The following is a 25,675-nucleotide window of genomic DNA, read 5'->3' on the forward strand; positions in this document are numbered from 1 at the left end:
TATTTGATTAATTACTTGCCTTCCTTCCTCTATTATTATTACCCCTCTTTTCTATAGTTGGGTCCTTTTTGCCCTCTGGCGCTGACTTAGTATCTTATTTGCCTATTTAAGGTCTTTGACCCTAGCCTTAAGTAAGGCAAGCTTATATATAATTATCTTTATTCCCTTAGAAGAAGACTATATAGCTTCTAGAATTAACTCTAGAGAGCTACTTTTGTGCCTTATAACTCATATCTTAAGGTATTTAGACTAAGATTAAGTCTTAAGTATAGTCTTTAGGGTCTTTAAGACCTAAGGGGTCAAGGGTTTAGCTACCTCCTTAGCTAGTATTAAAGTCTATAGCTATATATTAAGCTTTGAGACTATACTTTCTAGGTCTAGAGGAATAAGCCTAGCTCCTCTAAAGGCTATTTTAATATTTTTTTCTATTATTATAACTTAAAATATAATATAAAAGGCTAAGAAAAACTTAGTCTTTAAAATATAAGTTATAAAGTATTTAATTAGATATTTTATTTCTTAACTATAGGTATTTTTAAGTATGCTAAAGTACTTAATATTAAGGGGCTAAAATAAATAAAATAAATAAGGTAGTATATAAAGCCTAATAATCTTATTCTCCTCGTTGTCACGGCCATGACATGGGCCAGGCGGGGAAGCATGGCAGAAAACACTCTGACTAAGCAGGACCGAGGAAACCGAACGTCGCTCCCATGGGTCCCAGGACCGAACGTTGAAAACGTCGGCCCTACCAATGGACCGAACCCAGAGAACGTCGGTCCAAGGATTGATCCCAAGTATATAGAACACGCTCATTGTACTTTCTTATGTACTAGCTACCTCAGCTATCAATACAACTTGGTTACACTCAATACCATTGAGCATATTACCAGACGTGACTTACAACCTATTGCTCAGACTACGCCCAGCACTCTCTGCCAACATAAACCCTGCACGACCGGTTTATCCCTTGGGAAACACACGATCGTCACACGTTGATAGCTCTTGTTCAGTAGTGTACTGCATACTCTGAGCAATACTGTTACCATGGCACCCAACACTGGATCTCCTTCTACCCCTCGCAGCAAGCTGCCTGTCACCCCCAACAGGGACAGCCCGCGACCAAACCAGAGGAACCTAACATCCCGATGGACACTGATGACGATGGCGAAGAACACATCGTCCCGGCCTCACACGAAGATGAAGTCCGCAAACTCAGAAATAAGTACAACCACCTGAGCATCCAGCATAACAACCTCCTGGACGGCGCACGCAACAACGCCAGGATCACTCAGGAACGATTGGCCAGCATGGAGGCATCCATGAACGACATGCAGGAACGCTTCCGCCAAGCCATGGAACAGCAACAGCAGCAATACCAGCAAACAATCAACGAACAACAGAACCGGATCGACCGACTCACCACGCTCCAAGCCCAGCAAAATGACCTGGCACAACAGCAGGTTCACGATCTCGGCAACCTGACGTTCGAGCACACCGCCGCTGGTACTACCCACAAAGACATCGGCGAGATCATCAAACCCAAGGACCCAGAACCATTCAACGGACAGGCCACCCACGTCAGGACGTTTCTTACGTCCCTCAGAGCATACCAACGGTACTTTCCCACCAGGATGGCCAGTGCCGAAAGCAAGGTCCTACACGCCAGCAGATGCCTCACGGGTAACGCACTCACTTGGTTTGAACCCAAGCTGCGCGACTTTCTCGGGAATGAACCCACCGAGGAAACACAACTCCTTTTCGCCGAATACGAAAACTTTGAAGAAGCGATCAGACGCAACTTCGGAACCATCGATGAAGAACAACAGGCCACGCAGAAACTCAAGAACCTGCGACAGACAAAGGCCGCCTCGACCTACGCAGCCGAGTTCACACAAATCACCTCATTTCTCAATTGGGGAACAAGTGCCCTTCAGATTGCTTTCTACGAAGGACTCAAGGATGAGGTGAAGGACGAACTCTGCAAAACGGAAAAACCCGACAATCTCCAGGACTACATCGACATGACTATCAAGATCGACAACCGACAGTTTGAACGACGCATGGAAAAATCCAACAAAGGACGAATTTGGGGCAATAAGAACAACGCCAACCAATCTCGAAGGCGAGAACAGACCAGGGGCAACACCTCCTACGGGACCCACGCAGGACCTATGGAACTTGGAGCAGCCCAGAAGGACAGCAAGGACATTGAATGTTACTACTGCCACAAGAAGGGACACAAGGCAAATGAATGCCGAAAGAAGCAGCGGGATACGGAGGAGGGACGCTATCAACCAAGGCCACGACAACCCCTCCCAGAAGGTAAGAAACAGGTAAGATCCACCTGGGCAGATACCGAACCCCAGACGGCCATCCGCACCGTTAGAACACTCGGAATGGCTCGACAAGGATACGACAAAACCGGCATCCAACCAGATGAGCTGGACATGCCACACAGCCAAGTATACCTCTCAGAAAAACAGGCGGAAGGCAACTATATGATCAACAACATTACGAAGGAACGACTCCACGAACCAGTCAAACCTCAAAAGAACAACCGCTCGCACATTACAGAACACGTGGGATGGAAACCACTCCCAGAGCCCAACAAGGGAAGACAGCAACCAGGCAACTTGATGTCACAACGTACCATCGCCGTGACCAGACGCGCCGAACCCAAAATCGAAGAACCCACGACACCCCCTTCAGCACAACAACCATCGAACGAACAAGCCGACTTCCAAGAAGCCGCCGCAGAAGGATTTGACCACAAGAAATGGATTGTGGGATACGAAGAGAAGGAACAACTTTTGGTGCCCGCCACAGTCCACCGAAGGGACTGCCGACAAGATGACCCCACACGGTGCAACCATACCCTATGCCCTCGACACCAGATTGAGGCATCACGGGAATACGATGAAATCTGCGAACGACAAAAAACAGACCAACACAGCAGACTGCCACGCAATGATTGGATTGCCAAGACAAGCAGTAGCAACATCAATCGAACCAAGTTCGAGCACAAGGCTCGACAACTACAGAGAGAACTACGCCAGGAGCGCTCTAGGAAGCCCCGGAAAAGCGACAAAGAACTATGGGAGGAGGAAGACTACCCCCAACTGTACGACGAAAACAATAACAGGTACTGGAACAGCCTAAGGGAAAGGTACATCCAGACCGCACGAGAACATGTGGAAACGTCAGATGAGCAAGAAATTTGCATTCGAGCCTACCATCGGGAATTGGCCGAAAACCCTCGACATCCGGAAGCACCTTTCAATCCACGAGACGACGTAAGGACATACCCGACACACCAGGAGCATGCTAGCATCTCTTGGATGTCGTGCCAACACCATTGGTGCGAAACCCACCGAGAGGAGAAGCAAGAGCAAGATTGCTTCCCCGTCCCACTACCACATCAACCAAACCATAAACCCTACCTATGGTACGAAACGGAAGGGTACAAAGTGGTACACTGGTATGAATCCATCGGCGTCGCGAACGCGCGATATTCTTCAAAACTCTACCACGCCACTCAGGAGAAGAAACGGATCACTCACAAGATCGAGGACTGGCAAAAGACGATCAGCCAGGAAAACGAAGAAGACCCCGGAGCCGAACAAGAACGGCAGTACCAGGACTGGCTGCACAAAAGGACGACACGCACGACTACGACGCCTGCGCAAACAGCGAGTGTGAATTTGATCACACAAACTACGCTCTGGCAATGTCAAAAAACTAGACACCCCATCCGACACAGGGCGACGGGTGGATGAACAAGGGAATACATTACCCCAGAAGGCCCTCTACTCCACCACCGGAGTACACAGGCGACGATGCCTAGAACTGAAAGTACGAGTCAGAGGAGAATGGTTGAACGCTTTAGTGGACAGCGGAGCTGAGCAGAACTACTTCGACCCGACAACGGCGAATAGGCTCAGGCTACCATGGAGGTACAAACAGACGCCTTACTCGGTTGTCAACCTAGAAGGAACCCCTTTCGACTACAACAACGGTATCATCGACAGCGAGATTGATCACCTCAAAGTTTTCGTTGAAGGAAAGAACCAGGGCATTTCATTCGACGTTGTACCGAACAAGCAACATGATCTTGTACTCGGGTACCCATGGTTACAACGATTCAACCCACATTTTGACTGGAAGACTGGCCAAGTGCTCTCTTTCAACGATGAGACACCTTCCACAGCAAATGACGACTCAGAATACGACACGAGATCTCAAACTTCTACCGAAGGAACCGGAGAAGCCAGGCAGAGGCCAACACGAGACACCTCTCCACCCACAGGACAAGACACAAACATCAAAAAGGACGAAAACGACAGCGACAAAGGATGATCGCACGAGTCATGCAACAGTTTCATGAACTCGAAAAGGACCTAGCTCCACAAAAGAAACCACAGGATAACCCGGAAGAAGAAGAGCGACTCAAGAACATTCCATGGCAGTATCGCATCTACAAGAAACTCTTCGCGGAAGAACTCGAAACAGGCCTACCTGAGCATACACACTACGACCTAGAAATTGAGTTCATCGATGGGAAGCAACCCGGCTTCAGCAAACTCTACCCACTCAACGAAGCACAACTACCAGTGTTGAAGGAATACATCGAAGACATGATACGGAAAGGATATATCAGGGAAAGCAAGTCATCTGTCGGATACCCCGTCATGTTCGTTCCGAAGAAAAACGGAAAGCTCCGGCTTTGTGTCGACTTCCAGGATGCTCAACGCCATTACGGTCAAGGATCGCACACCGCTACCTCTCATCAGCGAATTGAAGGATCGGCTTTTTGGCATGAAGTATTTCACAGCACTCGACCTCAAAGGAGCCTACAACCTTATTCGGATCAAAGAAGGACACGAATGGAAAACCGCTTTTCGTACTAAGTACGGACTATTCGAGTACCTCGTTATGCCCTTTGGACTCACCAATGCACCTGCTGCATTCCAACGAATGATCAACAACGTGCTACGAGAACATCTGGACATATTCGTTGTATGTTACCTGGATGACATCCTCATCTTCTCCAAAACGGAGGAAGAACACACGGAACACGTCCACAAGGTACTGCAAACACTACAAGACGCCAAGTTGTTAGTGGAACCCGAGAAAAGCAAATTCCACGCCCCGGAAGTGGAATTCCTCGGACACATCATCTCTCACAACGAGATACGAATGGACCCCAAGAAGGTCTCAGCGGTCAAGGAATGGGAAGAACCAACGAACGTCAAGGAAGTACAAGCCTTCCTTGGATTCGCCAATTACTACCGCAAGTTCCTCAAAGCCTTCGGACGGATAGCTGCACCATTGACGGAACTTACGAAGAAGGACAAGACCTTCGTATTTGGGAACAAAGCCAAGGACGCCTTCGACAAAATCAAGGAACTCATCCTGAGCGAACCAGTGCTCAAGATGTTCGACCCATCTCAACCAATCGAACTCGAAACCGACGCCTCGGACTTCGCCCTAGGCGCACAGATTGGACAACGAGACGACAAAGGACTCCTACACCCAATCGCATTCTACTCCCACAAGCTACATGGAGCGGAACTAAACTACCCCATCTACGACAAAGAATTCCTCGCAATCGTCAACGCCTTCAAAGAATTCAGGCACTATCTCCTAGGAAGCCAACACCAGATCAAGGTATATACGGACCACAAGAACATCACCCACTTCGCGAAAACACAAGAACTCAGCGGACGCCAACTCCGGTACGCCGAATACCTCTCAGAATTCGACTACGTCATCATCCACGTCAAAGGAACGGAGAACGGCAGAGCCGATGCCATCAGCCGACGCCCTGACCTAGACACGGGAAGAACCAAGACAAAGGAACAACTCTTGCAGTTCACGCAGGAAGGACACCTCACACAACGAATCATTGCAACAACCTACACAGTGGAACAGGGCAATCCACTACTCACGAGAATCCTAGAATACAACCAACACCTCCCAGACAATGAGAAAACAGACAAACAACAAGTACCACAGGAACTACAACACGACCTCGTACGCGAAATACACAAACACCTGCTACACGGACACCAAGGAATCAATAAAACCCTAGAACGAGTCAAAACGACGTTTACTTTTCCTAATATGAAGAAAATTGTTTCAACCATCGCCAACCAATGCGACCTCTGCGCGAAAACCAAGGCACGACGCCACAAACCATACGGAAAACTACAACCACTCCCAGTTGCACAACAACCATGGGACTCAATCACTATGGATTTCATCACCAAACTACCCCTATCAGAAGAACCAGCCACTGGAAACTTCTACGATAGCATTCTCGTCATCGTGGACAGACTCACGAAATTCCTCCTATTTCATACCTTATAGAGAAGCAACAACGGCCGAAGAATTCGCCTATCTCTTCTATTTCCACATTGCCAAAACACATGGACTACCACTGAGATCATCACAGATCGAGGACCACCATTTGCATCAAAATTCTGGCAGAGCCTCACAGGATACTTGGGAATCAATCACAAACTCTCCACTGCATACCACAAGGAGACAGACGGACAAACGGAACGCATGAATCAAACACTGGAACAATACCTCCGATGCTATATCAACTACGAGCAAAACAACTGGGTTGAAAAGCTACCAGCTGCCCAGCTAGCCTACAACACAGCAACCAACGAAAGCACCAAGGTCACACCAGCATACGCCAATTTCGGGTTCACACCAGACATTTACCGACAATCCCGAGACGCCATCATCAACCCCAAGGCGATCCTCACCAGCGACCAATTACGAAACCTACATGAAGAAATGAAAACAGAACTCGAATTCGTCAGAAACAAAATGACGGCATACGCCAATAAGAAAAGAATCGAGGGACCGATCCTCTCGGAGGGAGACATGGTCTACCTCGCAACAAAAAACATCGAAACAAAACGACAAAACAAAAACTCGACTACAAATACATCGGACCATACAAGATTAAGCAGAAAATTTCGAAACATAACTACGAACTGGACTTACCACCCAAGGTCAAGCTCCATCCAATCTTTCACATTTCATTACTCGAGCCAGCACAAGACACCATCCAGGTGAAAACAAATAAAGAACCAGACACAGAAATCGACGGACCAGAAGAATACATCGTAGAAGCCATCCTCGACATGAACAAAATCAATGGCAAAACAATGTATTTCATCAAATGGAAGGACTACCCCGACTCAGAAAACACATGGGAACCCCCAGAACACCTCACTGGTGCACAACGCCTTCTGAAGGACTTCCACCAACAACGCCAAGCACAGGCTCGTCAAGACCAACAGCGTTCCAATCAATCAAGTCAATGGCCCCAAAAGAATGCGCCTCCACAACAGCGGACGACTCCTCACGGAGCTCGCCCGATTCCTCCAAGGCACGTAAGCCGCGCTCAAAAGCCTCGTCACCACGCGCTTTGAGCAACCTCTTCTGCTTCCGAATGCGGGCAAGCTTAGCCATCGCCTCCTCCAAAGCAGCCTCTGCTTCAGCCTCCTCACCTTCCAGGCGTTTGCGCTCCCGGATATTTTTCGCAACTACAAGAAATCAGCCAAACCGCCGTGAAAAAGCACTGACACCCACTCACGGAAGGAAGCCACGCCGGCCCCATCGCACACAACCTTCGCATCAACACAATTGGAGCAACGGTTGGAACGATCGGAAACCACCTTACAGGACAGACCCTGGCGGAAACAACGAGTACAAGGCATGATTTCGGAACCAAAAGCCTCAATATAAGCAGAAAGACCCTGCGCTTCGGAAAGCTTTCGCAAAGAAGTACGCTTGGAAACCCGGCCTGACATCACGTCAGCAAAAGGAAATTTTTACAAGTCAGAGTTACCCACCGACAACACTTGGCCGCTGAAACTGGTCTTGAGGACAAGACCAACGGGGAGGGAACCTCGTGTCACGGCCATGACATGGGCCAGGCGGGGAAGCATGGCAGAAAACACTCTGACTAAGCAGGACCGAGGAAACCGAACGTCGCTCCCATGGGTCCCAGGACCGAACGTTGAAAACGTCGGCCCTACCAATGGACCGAACCCAGAGAACGTCGGTCCAAGGATTGATCCCAAGTATATAGAACACGCTCATTGTACTTTCTTATGTACTAGCTACCTCAGCTATCAATACAACTTGGTTACACTCAATACCATTGAGCATATTACCAGACGTGACTTACAACCTATTGCTCAGACTACGCCCAGCACTCTCTGCCAACATAAACCCTGCACGACCGGTTTATCCCTTGGGAAACACACGATCGTCACATATTTTATAATAGTTTTAAGAAATTTAAGGTTAGCTATTTTTAAGTGCACAGTATTGGTGTCCGGTTCGCTTGCTGTCCGGCTCGCTATACATGTACGTTATTTAATATTATAGGGTAACGTATATGTATAGCGAGTGCACCGGACTGTGACGATCGTATGTTCCCAAGGGATAAACCGGTCGTACTAGGTTTATGTTGGCAGAGGGTTATTGGCGTTGTCTTGAACAAAGGTGTAGGTCACGTCTGGTAATGTGCTCAAAGGTATTGAGTGTAACCAAGTTGTATTGATAGCTGAGGTAGCTACTACATGAGAAAGTGCTAATGAGCGTGTGCTATATACTTCGGGGCGTCCTAGGTGATCACCGTGTTTGGTGGTGCAGTCATCGTGATCATAGACGCGATCACTTGTGATCGCGAGGTGATCACTGTGATCACTCATGGTGTCGTAGGTGATCACTACTTGATTGGTGGGTTTAGTGGGTATTCTCCTTGCTCACGTGATGAGTGCTTTGTCAGGCCGTGACACGGACAAGCGAGTGCACAACTTGAATTTCTACCTTAAAAGACGATTTTAGATAAATTCTAAAGAATCTAAATTATACCTAAATTACCTAGATTTAAAAAGTTAGGTTTATTATATAATATAAAAGCTATAGTAATTTTCTTATATTTTTTTAAAAATCTTATTTAAGATAATATAAAAAAAAATCTATTTATACTAATATATATAATAAGCTTATATCTTAGATAAATATATATCTTAAAAATCTTTGCCCTTTATAATAGAAATCGCTATAAAAATATAATAAACTATTTAATTAATTAAAACTGCTCACTATACTCTTCCCTAGATATCTTAATTACTACCTAATAGGTCCTTGCATTATATCCGGGCTTGCCGCAGACACCACAATGCCGAACTCCTGGTCGCGCTGACCTTCCTTGACCACCACTTCTCGACGATTCGGCCACTACCTACGCATTAATATCTATTTAATTAATTACTTGCCTTCCTTCCTCTACTATTATTACCCCTCTTTTCTATAGTCGGGTCCTTTTTGCCCTCTGGCGCTGACTTAGTATCTTGTAACAGGCTGAGCCCGTGGGGGTCTCGGCTTGCACTCTCGACCAAGACCCACATAAGCTCAACAGCTAAAAGGGGCTCTTTTCACTTCTCCTTTTTTACTTTCTTTTCCTTTCTTCCTTAGCTTTAGGATACTCATTAGAGTCGTTCAGCTAGTTGTTAATATACTTAGCTGGACCGTTACATATCTCATTCGCCTATTCAAGGTCTTTGACCCTAGCCTCGAGTAAGGCAAGCTTATACATAACTATCTTTATTCCCTTAGAAGAAGACTATATAGCTTTTAGAATTAACTCTAGAGAGCTACTTTTATGCCTTATAACTCATATCTTAAGGTATTTAGACTGAGATTGGGCCTTAAGCATGGTCTTTAGGGTCTTTGAGACCTAAGGGGTCAAGGGTTTAGCTACCTCCTTAGCCGGCGTTAGAGTCCATAGCTACATATTAAGCTTTGAGACTATACTTTCTAAGTCTAGAGGAATAAGCCTAGCTCCTTTAAAGGCTACTTTAATATTCTTTTCTATTATTATAGCTTAAAATATAATATAAAAGGCTAGAAAGAACTTAGTCTTTAAAATATAAGTTATAAAGTATCTAATTAGATGCTTTATTTCTTAACCATAGGTATTCTTAAGCACGCTAAAGTACTTAATATCAAGGGGCTAAAGTAGATGAGATAAATAAGGCGGCATATAAAGCCTAATGATCTTATTCTCCTCGTAATATCTCTCGAATTTAATAGAGTGGTGACTTTTATAGCTATCGAGGATTAAAAGATAATAGCGACTATTTAATTACTTAGCTATATACTAATCAAAGTGCTTTAGCCACTTGAGCCCGGTCTCGTTATCGGTCTAGCCATTTTAGGTCATCGCAATAGCCTAATCGCCCAGGAGGTTACTTTCTCGGTACTAGTTAGCAAGGTGATATTAGCCCGCACTAATAATAAATAGCGGGATTACTTAGCTATCCATATTAATTGCTTAAATAACTATAATTTATTCTTAGTTTCTAGGCTATACTAATTTTAGCTTTTTATACTTATCTATACTTATAATAATTATTTTATTTTAAATTATACTTATTATAAAGCTAGTCTTATTAATATTATAGATATTATTTAATTAAATATTATACTTTGTGATTATATTTATTATAAGTATAAACTAGTTATAAATAATAATTAGATCTTTATACTTAGCTCTCTAGTAGTTATATTTTTAAAAAAAATATATCTTAAGGTCTAGGTGCTACTTAATAAAGTTAGAAGCCTAGCGCTTGCTAATAAGTAGTGAGTTATGGTTAGCGAGTAAACTATTAGCTATTTCTTTAATATCGCGTAGTTATAGGGGAAATCCTTATAAATCTAGGTTAAGGATAAACTAAATAATAATTTATTCCTCTAGATTAGATAGTTTATGTGATTTAGGAATTTAATCGCGTTGAGATTATATACCTTTCTAGCGGCGACTTAGCTTTTTAGGGCAGATATTATAGATTAATATAGTATATTAGATATGTAATTTTAGGTTATTTTAAAGCGCTTAAAGGGCAAGAAGTATATTACCCTCGCTATTAAATTTAGATATGTTTAGTAGTTAAGAATTAATTAAATAAATAAAAGAGAGAGAGATTAAGAGATTTTTAAGACATATACTTATCTGGGATATAAGCTTATTATATATATTACTCTTCTTTAGATATTACTATAACTATCTAATATGTTTTTATATTATACCCGCTCTTTCTATCTCCTCTATAGCGCCTTTCCATTAGTTGCGCTAACCCTTCTTAACTATTACTTCTCGATGATTCGCCCTTTACCTGCCTATTTATATTTATCTAATTAATTACTTACCTTCTATCCCCTACTATTATTACCTCTCCTTTCTATAGTCTTATCTGCTTTGCCCTCCGCTGCCGGCTTAGTATCTTATTTGCCTATTAAAGGTCACAGACCTTAGCCCTTAATAAGGCATTCTTATGCATTATTGCCTTTATTCTCTTAGAAAGAGACTTTAATGCCTCTAGAATTAACTCTGGCAAGCTACTTTTATGCCTTTTAATTCGTCTATCAAGGTATTTAAATTAAGATTAAGCCTTAAGCACTATCTTTAGCGTCTTTAAAACCCAAGGGGTAGAGAGGGCAACCTCCTCCTTAACCGGTATTAGAGTCCATAGTGAGTTGGGGGAAAAAGGTGCTAAGCCATTTTGGGCCATTGGGCAATTTCCTATACGTAGAAAAAGGTCAGAGACCAGTTGCCTTCGGCCATCAGCATCATCATCACTGTCGTCATGGTCAACGAGAAAGGAGCAGCTTTTAGGCTCTTTCTCTGACTAAATTTTTATTATTATTAATTAATTAATTGCCCTTACTATTTTATATTATCTTTACCTCACTAAGAAGCATATAAGATCCCTATTTTAAAAATCCCCTGAAAAAGGTCACGAAGCGTTTAACCTCGCTGTGGTTAGTGTGTTCTGTTTCTCTAATAAACTACTAGTCCCTATCGTTTTCTAATCCTCGATAGGTATAAAAGTCACTACTCTATTGACTTTGAGAGATATTATTAGGATAATAATATTATCACACTATATATGCCGCCTCATTTGTCTCATCTGCTTCAGCCCCTTGACATCGGGTATTTTAGCCTACTTAAGAAGGCATATGGCCGAGAAATAAAGCATCTGATCTAATACTCTATAACCCATGTATCCAAGACCGAGTTCTTTCCCGCCTTTTACGCCGCTTTTTAGGCCACTATAGCAGAAAAAAATATTAAAATAGCCTTTAGAGGAGCTAGACTTATTCCTCTTAATACGGAAAGTATAGTCTTAAAGCTTAATATATAGCTATTTTATTAGAGAAACAAAACATACTAACCACAGCGAGGTTAAACGCTTTATAACCTTCTTTATAGGATTTTTAAAATAGGGATCTCATATGCTTCTTAGTGAGGTAAAGATAATATAAAATAGTAAGGGTAATTAATTAATTAATAATAATAAAAATTTAGTCAGAGAAAGAGCCTAAAAGCTGCTCCTTTCTCGTTGACTATGATGATAGTGATAATAATGCTAATGGCCGAAGGCAACTAGTCTCTGACCTTTTTCTATATATAGGAAATTGCCCAATAGCCCAAAATGGCTTAGCACCTTTTTCCCCCAACTCAGTAGATTAATTAGTTATATACCAGTTAAAGTGCTTTAGCCACTTAAGACCTATCTCGTTATTAGTCTAGCTATTTGGAGATATTATAATGGCCTAATCATCTAGGAGGTTGCTATCTTAGTACTAGTTAGCGAGGTAATATTAGCCTGCACTAATAATAAATAGCGGGACCGCTTGGCCTTCTATATTGATCGCCTAGATAATAGTAATCCATTCCTAGTTTCTAGGCTATACTGATTTCGGTCTTGCATATCTTTCTGAGCCTGTAATAACTATTCCGCTTGAAATCACGCCTATTAGAAAGCCAACCTTATTAAAGTTATAGATATTAGCTAAGGTGATATTATATTTCGCAATTATATTTTCTATAAGCCTAAACTAATTACGGATAATAATTAGATCTTCGTATTTAGCTCTCTAGTAGTTATATTTATAAAAATAATGCGTCTTAAGCTCTTTATATTACTTAACGAAGTTAGAAGCCTAGCGCTTGCCGATAGGTGGCGCGTCGCGGTTAGCAAGCAGTCGGTTAGCTATTTCTTCTATACTATATAGTTGCGGGGGAAATCCTCGCGAATCTAGGTTAAGAATGAACTAAACTATGATCTATTCCTCTAGATTAGATAGTTTGCGTGATTTAGGAATTTAATTGCGTTGAGATTATATGCCTTTCTAGCAGCGACCTAGCTTTTTAGGGCAGACTTTATAAATTAATATAATACGTTAAATGCGTAATTTTAGGTTATTTTAAAGGGCTTAGAGGGCAAGAAGAATACTAGCTTTATTATTAAATTAAGATATATTTAGTTATTAAGAATTAGTTAATTAAATAGAAATGCTATAGGTTAAGGGACTTTTAGGACACATACTTGTTTAGGACATATGCTTATTATATATGTTAGTTAAATAGCTAAGAATATTTTTTTTTATATTTTTAATAATTAAATAACTAACATATATAATAAGCGAGTACACTAGATAAGCAAGTATATTAAAAATCCCTTATCTAATATTATTACTATTTAATTAATTAATTCCTTATAACTAGAGATATCTTAATTAAATAAAGAAGCTAGATTACTTCTTGCACTTTAGGCCCTTTAAAATAACCCAGATTTAAAACTACGATAAACTATAAGGCTCTACCAGGTTGACTACTATGCCTTATGTTATTGGCATAATAGCATATAATCTCAACGCGATACTATCCCGAAATCACGCAAACTATCAGATCTAGAGGAATAGATTATTATTTAGTTTATTCTTAACCTAGATTTACGAGGATTTCCCCCCCGGCTACGTGGTATAAAAGAAATAGCTAATTAATTACTTACCGACCGCGATATATTACTAGTTAGCGTGCGCTAGGCTTTAAACTTTATTAAGTAATACCTAGACCTTAAGATGCGTTTTTTTCGCAAATACGACTACTAGAGAGCTAAGTGCGAAGATCTAACCATTATCTGCGATTGGTTTTGGCTTATGGCGAATATAATCGCGAAGTATGGCATCTAATTAGATAATATTTATAATATTAACGAGACTAGCTTTCTTATGGGCATAATTATAAGCGAAATAGTCATCATAGGCATAGAAAGGCATAAAAAGCTAAAAGCAGTGCAGCCTGGAAACCGAGAATGGATTATGGTCATTTAGGCGATCAATGCGAAAGGCTAGCTGATCCCGCCGTTTATTATCGGTGCGGGCTAATATTATCTCGCTAACTAGTACCGAGAAAGCAACCTCCCGGGCGATTGGGCTATTGCGATGACCCAAAATGGCTAGACTGATAATAAGACCGGTCTCGAGTGGCTTAAGCACTTTAACCGGTGCATAACCAATTAATCAATTAGTATCTATCGTCTCTTAATCCTTAATAGCTATGAAAGTTACCACTCTATTAAATTTAAGAGATATTATAAGGAGAATAAGATTATTAGGCTTTATATGCCACCTTATTCCTCTTATCTACTTTAGCCCCTTAATATTAGGTACTTTAGCATACTTAAGAGTACTTATGGTTAAGAAATAAAGCGTCTAATTAGATGCTCTATAACCCACGTTTCAAAGACTAAGTTCTTTCTGGCCTTCTACGCCGCATTTTAAGCCACTATAATAGAATGAAATATTAAGGGGGCTTTTAGAGGAGCTAGGCTTGTTCCTCTTAATGCGGAAAATGTGATCTCAAAGCTTAATATGCAGCTATGTACGCTAACGCCGGTTAAGGAGGCAGCTAAACCGTCGACCCCTTGGGCCTTAAGGACCCCAAAGACCGTGCTTAAGGCTAGATCTTAGTCTAAATACCTCGAAAGACGAATTAGAAGGCATTAAAGTAGCTCCCTAGAGTTAATTTTAGAAGCTCTATAGTCTCTTGCAAAGGGGATAAAGGTAGTTATGCATCGGGTAGCCTTATTGACCGCTGAGAATAAAGACCTTCGAGAGGTAAATGAGATACTAAGCCAGCGCTGGAGGGCAAAAAGAACCTGACTATAGAAAAGAGGGGTAATAACGGTAAAGGAAGGAAGGCAAGTAATTAATCAAATGGATATTGATGCGTAGGTAGTGGCCGAATCGTCGAGAAGTAGTGGTTAAGGGAGGTCGGCGCGACTAGGTGTTTAGCGTTGTGGTATCTGCGGCAAGCCCGGCTATAATGCAAGGACCTATTAGGTAGTAATTAAGATATTAGGGGAAGAGTATAGCGAGTAGTTTTAATTAATTAAATAGTTTATAGTGTTTTTATAGCGATTTCTATCTTTAAGGTAGAGATTTTTAGTGCACTTACTTGTCTAGTGCACTCGCTTATTATATATATTAGTTTTAGAAATTTAAGATTTAGCTATTTTTAGTTATACAGTATGCTAGTGCACTCGCTTGTCCGGTGCACTCGCTATACATATACGTTAGGTCTTATATATTACAAAGCTAATTCTTTAAAGTAAGGAACATTTCAATAAGACCCGCGGCCGCACTTGCACATAGGTGCTAACCCGAGCCCGAAGCGCACCACTAATATTGTTCTTATAGTCTGCAACCGTTAGATAATGGAATTTTTAATATTATTAAAGGTGCGTATTAGAAAGAACTCTAAAAGCCAGCTAGTTTAACCAATTCTACACCAATCAATAAAGTTAACTTTATTTAGATATACGCGAAAGCCAGAGAGGCAGGCATAAGGAAGGAGATTATCTTATCTAGCTAGAGATTTACTAGAAATTAGCTAATAAATTATCGCAAAGCCCTAATACATCCAGAAATTCAACCGGATAAAGAAAAGGTGCCGGAATGTTTTAAGACGCCTAGCCCTCCTCCACTGCACTAAGATAATACGCCGAAAACGAGCCGCCAGGTAAGAGATTTAGCTAAACACAAAAGTCATCCAACCAGGCAGAAGTACAATAAGATCGCAAAGGGTCTAGAAGCTTTAGAGATAAAGGTGGCCGTTTAAAATACGCGGATTACTAGCCTTAAAGAGCAGGTATCCTAGCTGCAGCAAGGGGAAAAAAAAAAGGCAGTACCAAACCCAAACCGACGATTCATAGCTCTAGCGGAGGCTTTGGCGGCTAGGGAAGCTCTTCTTAACTCAAAGGAGGCAAAAATAGAGGTAGATATAGATAAGGAGGTTAAGTCGGTGATTAAGGTAGGTGTTAGGTCAGAGGACAAAAGTAAGGACTTCATAGTTATAACAAAGCACTACCAGCGCACACGCAGCGGTCAAGAGGTCAAAAAACCACGCAGAGAGTAAAAATTAATTAATTTTCTAGAGCCTCTCTCCAAAGCTTTGCTTTTTAATTAATGACCTAGTGTTTTATGCACGCATCAAAATTTGGATTTTGTGTGGGCGGAGCGAAATTTTGGTCATCCATTAGGTTGGGTTATCCATTAGGTGGTCCTGGATGGTATGTGCTGGTAATTCCACAGGACGAGTAACTCCAGAAAGCTCGGAAAATATAGGATTGTTCACTTGAGTCGGTGTTGCCTTGTCTTTAAAACGGCCAGGGGAAGAACCAAACTCCGCTGCTAATGTCCTTTTTGACTTTTTTCTCCACAGGACAAAACATCCCACAAGGGCGCCAAGTAAGATCCCGCCAATTCCCACGCCGACGCCGATACCAATCTTCGCTCCCGTTGACAGCCCAGCGTTGCTCTTAGATATAGAATCAGGGGCGGAACTAGAGGATATTGACGGAGTGGATGCTAGAGTAGTAGTCGTGATATCGGTCGATTGAAATTTAAGCTGAAACATGGGCGCATAAAGCGTTATGGTAGGTTCTGGTTTGGTAGGTTTTGGTTCTACCGTCGCGGTGACGGTGACTGTGTTCCCGTTATTCGTATCCGTATTGCCAGATGTAGGTTCTTCGACAAACACAGTCGTGAATAGGAAAGTGTGTTCAGTGCCTGTACACCGAAAATTGTAAAGGACGTTTGTGGATATGGAAGTGGCCAGGCAGGTCTGGGCCCATGTGAAGCCACCAGCCCAGTCGATTTCGATGACAGAGCACGAGAATCCCCTAGCATCCAATAGTCAGTTTCGGCAACGCTCGTCCCTAGTGATCTGGTAGGGTTGACATACTTCGGACAGCAGCCCACAGCGGTTTCCCTGGGCCCGGGTTCGAATTGTACCTGCCACTGTTGGCCACCAGAAATGGCCGTACAAGCGCTTGTGTATCCAATCGGACATTCGAGACCTGGGGAGTAAAATCCCCAGCCGTAAAGTGGGAGGCCATGATCTTTAACTCCTCTCATTCGTGGCGGCCAACAGTCGGGATCCTCCTCAGTATCTCCAAAACCATCCCGATCGACGTTTACACAACGCTGACCAGATAACGAATCATCAGAATCTGAATTAGCTGCGTAGAAGATGGAGCAGCTCGCTGGCTGAGACCAGGCCGTGGTGAGGGGGCCGAGAAGGGTACCGTGTTCAGGCATCTAGGAACCAACGCGTCCAAGAAGCCTGATTGGAATAGGAAAGTAGTTGCTCGAGATGGGACTGATAAAGAGGTTCCTAAGCGCTGTGATCTGAATGCTTCAACCGATCAAATGGAGCAGGAAAATAATAAAGGCAAGACAAAAGAGCGGGTTCAAATTGGTGATAATAACAATTCCTCGTTGGAACTCATCCCTCGAAGCCTTCAAGGCTTCCACGCTCCTGTATATATAGAGGTTAAGCTTTTGCCGGGCGCGCCGGTCTGACCAATTACCCAAATGTTTGGAATTTTTCCAGCGAATTCTCTTACAACTCACTCCACACCAACCTGCAAAACAGTGATTAATTATGACATCTGGATGGCGCTCCAAGAGCTGTGGAGGGTGGCAGAGGGCCCTGAGAAGACAGGTTAGGCTGAACACTAGAATATGCTTATTGGTAAGTCTGGCATTTGCCGGCGGGATAATTTGATGGTGGGAATGCATAGCCACACAACACCCACGGTCCAGTGATCTTGTTAGATTGGACAGGACTGGATTTAGGGCTCGGATCCAGTCCAGTCCAGTTCAAAGGGTGTCATGTCGTCCGAGAATAATTTTTCCATAAATTAGTGTGTGTATTATTCATGTGTGTATCCGTCAACTCCTGTGCATCTATCCGTGGGTCTAGATTGCAAGAGACCCACTCTCATAGAGTGGGCGGTAAATCCTGTGACAGGTGCGAAATTCTAGGACACCCGATTACCACCAACATGGCTGCAACCACTGGGGATTCTCGCATTTAACGGTTAGAATGTGTCCGGATCTCTAAAAATTTCCATGCAGTGTAATTTATGCGTAATGATGCTATATCCAAGAGCTATCCCTACTACTACTACTATACACAGTCGTGCTAGTAACAGAAGACCAGTCCCCTACGGGGTCCGCTAATACCTTTTTAGAATAAGCCGAGCCCTTGAGAAGCTGTCTATGTTGTGGTTATAGGGATTAGGCTCGCTGTCCGTCTTTGGGTCAAACTCGTAACAGGAGGGTAGCTGGGTGGCCAGTTTGGTCTGGACGATTGCGCTCTGTGTGAAGCACAGACGTGGGCAAACCCCGAGCGGAAGTATGTAGATGGGATAAAGACCTTTGTGTTCCTGCCAGCGGGTGGCACATATGTCGCCTGGCTTTACCGTCATGATGTTGGTGGTGTTTCGTACCGCGGGTGGTCTGAACCAACTTTTGCGGGCTCCATTGTTTGGTCGCCTGCTTCCACCAGGCATCTCAGCATCTTTGACTAAGGCTCGGTCGAAAAGAGAGTTGTTTTTGGCGGCTAGTGCTTCATTGCAACCCAGCACGCGGATCCCGAGTTCCCGGATTACCTGCTTATGACCTCTCCCCATATTGTCATGGGCGTCAGAGTCCAAGTGCTTTGCAGCACCATGAATAGGGTTCTTAGGAAAATGTTTCTCGTGCTCCTTGCATTCTAAAATATACCAGGCGCCGCCTTATGACGGGTACCGGGCAAGTCTGTACTTGGTTTAAGCCTTGCCACCCCGAAACACTTGATCAAACTCAATGGTTCGGTCGCCGGCTAGTGAGCCCTGGACGCTGTTGTGACGGGGTCGTTTCCGCTGTCTGGGCCTGTCGGTTGACTTGGTGATCCTCCTCTTGCGCGCGGCGGTGCGTTTATCCAAGTGAATGTTCGGGTGTGGGGTGAGAGGCGTGGGATCCTCGACGTCGTCTGGAACATCCCACTCATCAGCGCCATGTAGGTCACCGGCTTCATCGTTCTCAGGAGAAGGGGTGGACGCGTTGCTGGCCATGGATTGCGGTGTCGCCATGTCTGTTGCGGCGGTGCGGCCGTTCAGGCCATAGAACTCCATTGTCTACCCTCGGCCGCGGTCTCCAAAGACTCTCAATAGGGCAAAGAAGTATTGTTTCTCTTCCTCTCGACATTTTGCCTGGTACTGGGTCTCCTCGTGTTCGACACTCTTTAGATCAGGACCCATCTCTACCAGTTTCTTGAGCTTCTGTATCGCAAGAACCCGGTCCGTTAGCCAATCAGGCCTGGCGTCCTCTGGTATGCCGCCTGGTAATTTGCCCCCCAAACCGACTTCCCTAAACTCCAAGTCCAGGTCCTTGAGTTTGGCTTGGTCACGTTTTAATTGTTCATCTTGCTCCTTGAATGGCGACTTCTTGAAGCGAAGGTTACGATCGTGTCGTGCTGTGAATTTATTAATTTTTCCCAATCTCGTCATGGCCATGACGTAGTCGCTGGTATCAGCAGTCTCGACGGAACTCTCACGAGAATCCGTCGTAAAACCGTCAAAAGACATTGAAAAGGTGTTTTGGGGGGGGGTAAAAGGATAAGGTCAAATGCAAGCTGTCGATGAGTATGTTGAAAGGCGAGAGTTGTTGAAACTTAGGAGGCGGGAGGGGCCTGGGAAGAGGAGATCTTTAGGTATCCCATCCCCCAGCAGAATTTTTCTTGCACATTTACCACCCAGTAATATTTACGCGGCCCAGAGCGTCACTGAGAATCAGGCCTGAAGAATTAGGCGCTGCCGTGTAACATAAGAGTTGAGAAGTGATATTGATGAGCCAATGAGGAGGCGGAGCCGAGATCAAACAAAACTAGGGCATGCATCGTGGCTTGCAACAGAGCACACAGATCTTCTCTTTCCCTGGCTATTTTGCCTGTTTTCTCGGCGTTTGATAGGTAGTACTGCTGATCCTTGTTGGGGCTAGTTCCAAATGTTGACTGTGAACTGAGCCTGCGCTCGAGGTTGTTAGGCTCTTCGATGATGGGGTGTCAAGTAGGATGCTCCCTACCCCTAGCGAAGTCTGACCAGTGATCCATCCTTTTAAAGGCTTGGGAATAATGGAACAAATCAATCTTGGCCAGTGGGAAACGAGAGAAAGCTGTGTTGCCGTCTTCACCGTAATATTCAACAGCCCTGCCAAGACTTCTGTGTCCTCACACTGTTTGTTTCCGCGTCGGCCAGCTTACGCACATCTGGATGCATCTATCAGCCCCGCTCACATCCATGCCTAGTCGTGTCACACACATGCCAGCCTCTCAATAAAGCACTCTCCCGTCTGCATCCAATAGTATCCTCCCTGACGCCTGGACAACGAGGCTTTGACTGAAAATGCATTGGAAGCTCAATCTATGACGCGGGAGTTGCCAAGTGAAAACCACTCTATCCAAAACACAAACACTATAAAACGAAGTTGTAACCATGCGCAGCCCGTCTGGCAGTCTTCATTGCGGGATGGCATATTGCCACCCGACGTTACCGAGTGGTAATTCCGTTGCCCTAACAAAATCCAAAACCCTTGCTTTCCTAATGTGAGGCGACGTGACAAACCGCGCAACAAACCTGGCAACAAAGTTGTTTGAGAGAACAAACCGACTGAGAAAGTAATACAGCCCACTCGCCCACGTCTGCAACCTTGTAACCAACGCCGACTGTTTGTAGTCCTTCTCAGCAGCCTCTGTTCTGTCGTTCTGGTACTTTTCAAACACCTTCGTAAGACTGGCGGTGTCAGTCTTCCCGTCTGCAACGGCTTGGTGCAGCCCATTACACAACACGACGACATCCTGGATCCCGTTGTTGAGGCCCAAGCCGGCGTTGGGCGTAAACTTGTGACAGGCATCTCCCGTGAGGACGATGCGTCGGTAGCTCCAGTGTTTTAGGATGCCTTCGCCGAGATCCGACATGCCCCATGTGAATCGCTCTTTGACGACGTCCTTGACTTTGAGGGTCTCGGTGACTGGGAACTCGGCTAGCTTGGCTGCCACCTCCTCGACTTCCTTCTCTGAATATGATCGCAGGGCAGTTGTTGGTTCAGACTTGTCATAAAGTAGAATCCAGCCCCTTTCGCGGCCAGTGAGGTACATTGCCGATTGGTCCTTGCTTGTTGTCTCAAAGTTGGCTCCCGGCTCTGAAGGACGCGGGAAGCTGGCCCACAGACACTTGTATACGGATGTGAACGGCTCCTTTGGGTCCCAGTCACGATGGGGCTTTTCAGAAAGAGCAATATCTCTCATGAAATTGCGAGTGATGCTGTGCACGCCGTCGGCGCCCAGGACGATGGAGCCCTCGTAGATGCTGCCATCGTCGGAAATTACGCGCACACCCTCGCCGCTTGAGTCGATGGCGATGATCTTCTTGTTGAGGAAATACTTTGACTTGGCTTCCTCTGGCAGATTGTCGTATAGAACTTGGACGAGTTGGGCACGGTGAAATGCGACCAGCCCAACACCATGACTGCGAAAGTTAGCGCGGTTCGCCGAGATGGACATCTGAATGACATACTTTTGCTTCAGAAGCTGTAGTTCGGTACCCGTTTTGAACTGATACCCATTCAAGAGAAAGCCCTTCGTGTTGAGCAGCTCTTCACCAATTTCCATCAGTTTCTCATAGAGGCCAAGTTGGTGCATCACCCTCATGTTATGCGGTGCAAGGACCAGGGCTGCTCCAAGATCAAGGACAACATTCTCACGACGCTCCAGGACAACAAAGTCGATACCAGCCTTGTAGAGAACATGAGCTGCCACCAAACCAACTGGACCGCCCCCTACGATGACGACCTTGAAGTTCGAGACAGCCATTAAGAAAATTGACGTTTCGTGAGTGCGGGATCCCGGCGAATGACAAACTTGTTAGAGACGCGATGATGTGATTGAGGGCCAAGATAGCGTCACACACTAACGGTCGACATTTTCACTGAGCGTCCTCCATCACCTTTTTATCTCCGAATCTTGTCCGGAAAAAGTCGCTATCTCTAAGAAAAAATCATCCGATTTGGACGATAATTATCGTGTTGTACAGATGTCGTCAGAAGCGTTATTACAGGGAACCCTTTGCCTTTGCATCGCCTCCATCCAAGCACCAGACACATTGAAGGGCCATGAGTGGCTCCACTGCCAAGAAATCAGGCGCTGCATCACTGGCTGTAAATTATACAGAATGCTGAAAAAACGGCGGAGATCAGGCCCTGCTTTCTCTGTCGTGGCACGCCCGTTAATTGACAACTTTACGCAGAGTGAGCCAACTACCCACACTCAACGTGAACCATGGCAAATGCGATGGGTGCTGATCTTCACTCGGCAATTGAGCTCCACTCAACGCCTTTGATCTCCAGAGACGTGGTATGGCTGGGGATGGATGCGGAAAAGGCTTGTATGCCTGTATGTTTTGGTCGAGAGGCCATGTGGCCCGTGGAGCCCCTAACGGAAAGCCGAACTTGGACAAGAGAAAGTGCTGGCTTGGAGGCTCGCGGCAACTTCCATGTTGCACACATACTACACTTGGGCGAATTGGAGGATAGTCTCCGGGACGGTGACATGCCCAGTTTGTGGATCCGGGCCGGATCCGGTCTGGTCAACGCCACCCCCGGGACAGGAACGCAGAGGCTATTTAGACCAACGTCTGGATTAACCTTCATACCGACCGGAATGGCTGACTCAAATGGGGGGCTTGGTATGGCGATCGACGCCATTGAGACTGTGAGTAGGGGTCCTCTTGCCAAGGTTGGGAATTCTTCCGTCAAGCATTGCCCCTTGAGAGCCGCTTCCTTGAACACTTGAGATCTTGCTTAGAGGTTATGTTGACTGCTATACACTTTTTTTTCCAGATGTTACTAGTCAAAAGGTTGTTTCAGACAAAAGAGTCACGCAAAAGATGCACATGACACAGGACGCTTAACTAGAGTACTAGAGGTGGCTGCTTGCAGCTGTAAGCTATCATGTTAGTCCCGCAAAGTGTAGATTTAAGCATCTTTGGGAGGAAATAGACTTCCTCCATCATTCTATCGATCTGGAGAGTCGACATGAGCTAGGAACTGCACTAACCCCCGCGATATTTCCCCTTGGAACGCCCAGTGACAGCGAGTTTAGTTCTAGAAAGAAATCGAATGATCATGCGCAGGACGAATGGAGGAGAGGATAGTTGACATACTCATCACACTGAACTGTTCAGTGAGCTCAGAATGCCCATTACTAGAATCATGGGAGGTTGATGGAGAAGTCTAATCCAGGGACTAAGTCAAGCGAACCCTTGGATGGGAGGCTTCTGTGTTATTTCTCCCCGTCTTGTTCGAAAAGACCTGCTCCTTTGAGAGCCGCGGAAACTGCCGATGCTGTTGCACTCCGCGGTAATCTCGAGAACTGTGGCACAGGATAGCGCCAAGAGCATGCCTGGAAGTGACAGACCCTGGACTGTGACAGCTGGATTTGATCGTACGATTCTGGTGGCAGTGCAGCCTCAACACAGATGCAGAGGGCTGCGGGATCACCCGTCTGCTTTTAGGTCGAGTGCTAGAAGCCTCAAGCGAATAGCGTTGAGGGAGGATGAGTTTCAGCATTACAATACCTGAATTTCGGACTTGACAAGTCACATTTCGATAGTCTGGCACTAGCATTAAGTCCAAGGCGAAAGATGTGCCGGGCGCCTGGACCATGGACGAGCGTTCCAAGGCGGACGAGGCGGTTGAGTTCTCGAACCGTCCAGGCCGTGCTGTCTTTGAATCACTGGACAACTCATATATATTAAACGTCAAGTTCCTATCGTTTGAGTCAATCCCAGCTCAAGCAATCAATACATCGCTACAAACCAACCAATCTTCACAACAACTGCACTACACACCTTCTGCAATGACCCTTACTTTTATTACCATCTTTTGGTTCACCGTCCGCCTTGCTCAAGCTGGCCTGCTCAAGCGAGACCCCGTCGTCAATTGGGCTTCTGTCGCCAGCTCTCGCGGTGACAAATTGCCCGACTTTAGCTACTGCGGCTATCGTAACTCGGACTCCGCCCTTCCGACTATCGGTAACGGGAACATCGTCCTTGCCCTTCCGACGAAGGCGACCGATGATATTGGCCCATCTCTTCAGCAGGCCATCAATCAAGCATGGCAAAACGGTGGAGGCACTGTTCGCATCCCAGCAGGCAAGTTCTACATGACGGCCGGCATCCAGTTGTACAGCAATGTCATCGTCAGGGGCACCGGCGAGAAAGACACAACTATCGTTCTCAAGAGAAAACCTACCAAGCCCGTGTTCACGCTTGGCAGGTTCGGCATCGCCCCTAAGGCCGATTTTGGATACAGGTCCAGGATCACCAACAGTTACGTACCGATCAAGGCCTCCACGGTGACGGTCAAGGATGCCTCTGGGTTCGTGGTCGGCCAGACTGTTTACATCGCTCGAGCTGTGACGGAGTCTTGGGTCAGGACGAATGGAATGAGCGACTTGGTGAAGAACGGTAACTACCAAGAATGGATAGCGGTAAGGTCTTTGTACCTAAAGACAAGCCAATGCTAACTAGAAAACAGGTAGGAACACAAATCATGGCGCCAAACATCATAAAGACCATTAGCGGCAACACGATCACGTTCAAGATCCCCCTAACGGACAACCTCAACTCGGTGTACATGAAAGCCGAAGTCCGGGCTTACACACCCCCGGAGCCAACTTCAGAGATGGGGATTGCGAACCTTCAGATAGAAGCTGGAGCCGACACCTGCTCTGGAATGCGCCTCGATTACACAACATGCAACTACGCTGCAGTCAGGTTTGCGTCTTGGACAGTTGACAGTTGGGCCAGTGGATTGAACCTAACTGGCTTCAATAAGTTCTTTGAGATTCAGAGAGACGCAGCTAGGATCACCATCCAGGACACCATCATGAATCGGAACAAGGACATTGAGGGAACATCTCTGCCTTCTGACATTGTGCTCAGGGGCAGCCAGGTTCTCATCCAAGACCTTACCCAAGCTGGGCTCGACACGGCCAGATCCTATACGGTCTCCACTGATGCTTTCACCCCGGGACCAAATGCCGTCACCCGCTACGAGACAGATTCTGGTGACCAGAAGTTCGAGCCATTTGAGCGCTGGTCCACCGGGTTGCTGGCCGAAGACTCTTCGGCGCCAACCAACTTCGGGAACAGAAGTACCACAGGCCGCGGCTGGGCCGTCAACGCCGGTGTCGGCTGGAACTTGCGAAGCGACGTGAACTTTGAGTCTCCTCCACTGGGAATTAACTGGTGTGTCGGCTGCGGAAGCCCTGGTGACTCGAATGGGAACGCAACTTTGATCCAGTCGGGTCATCAGGTGAAGCCGCGCAGCCTGTTTGCGGCTCAGCTTCAAGCCCGGGGCGTGAATTGGTATGATAGGGGAGGTGATTGATGAGGGGGAGGAC

The 25,675-nt window shown here is 45.3% G+C and overlaps 5 protein-coding genes across 5 annotated transcripts; 3 read left to right on the forward strand and 2 right to left on the reverse strand.

The window, feature by feature from the left end:
* Positions 1 to 1,148: 1,148 nt before the first annotated feature.
* LRP88_14662 (uncharacterized protein) lies at positions 1,149 to 3,779 on the forward strand (the record flags this gene model as incomplete). The annotated part of the gene is made up of 1 exon (XM_083251000.1): positions 1,149 to 3,779. One exon carries the CDS (start codon positions 1,149 to 1,151, stop codon positions 3,777 to 3,779), a length of 2,631 nt encoding a protein of 876 aa, XP_083093035.1.
* Positions 3,780 to 4,743: 964 nt separating this feature from the next.
* Positions 4,744 to 6,372, forward strand: LRP88_14663 (uncharacterized protein; the record flags this gene model as incomplete). The annotated part of the gene is made up of 1 exon (XM_083251001.1): positions 4,744 to 6,372. The coding sequence occupies one exon, from the start codon at positions 4,744 to 4,746 to the stop codon at positions 6,370 to 6,372; it is 1,629 nt and encodes a 542-aa protein (XP_083093036.1).
* A 12,632-nt stretch (positions 6,373 to 19,004) lies between these two features.
* LRP88_14664 (uncharacterized protein) lies at positions 19,005 to 19,349 on the reverse strand (the record flags this gene model as incomplete). The annotated part of the gene is made up of 1 exon (XM_083251002.1): positions 19,005 to 19,349. The coding sequence occupies one exon, from the start codon at positions 19,347 to 19,349 to the stop codon at positions 19,005 to 19,007; it is 345 nt and encodes a 114-aa protein (XP_083093037.1).
* A 1,382-nt stretch (positions 19,350 to 20,731) lies between these two features.
* Positions 20,732 to 22,084, reverse strand: LRP88_14665 (FAD-dependent oxidoreductase; the record flags this gene model as incomplete). Its single annotated transcript, XM_083251003.1, has 1 exon — positions 20,732 to 22,084. One exon carries the CDS (start codon positions 22,082 to 22,084, stop codon positions 20,732 to 20,734), a length of 1,353 nt encoding a protein of 450 aa, XP_083093038.1.
* Positions 22,085 to 23,932: 1,848 nt separating this feature from the next.
* On the forward strand, positions 23,933 to 25,662 carry LRP88_14666 (uncharacterized protein; the record flags this gene model as incomplete). Its single annotated transcript, XM_083251004.1, has 2 exons — positions 23,933 to 24,760; positions 24,808 to 25,662. 2 exons carry the CDS (start codon positions 23,933 to 23,935, stop codon positions 25,660 to 25,662), a joined length of 1,683 nt encoding a protein of 560 aa, XP_083093039.1.
* Between the last annotated feature and the right edge of the window lie 13 nt (positions 25,663 to 25,675).

This window comes from Fusarium phalaenopsidis (genome assembly GCF_050370095.1).
Source record: "Fusarium phalaenopsidis strain FUZ10S chromosome Unknown contig_32376, whole genome shotgun sequence".
Classification (NCBI taxonomy): Eukaryota; Fungi; Ascomycota; class Sordariomycetes; order Hypocreales; family Nectriaceae; genus Fusarium; species Fusarium phalaenopsidis.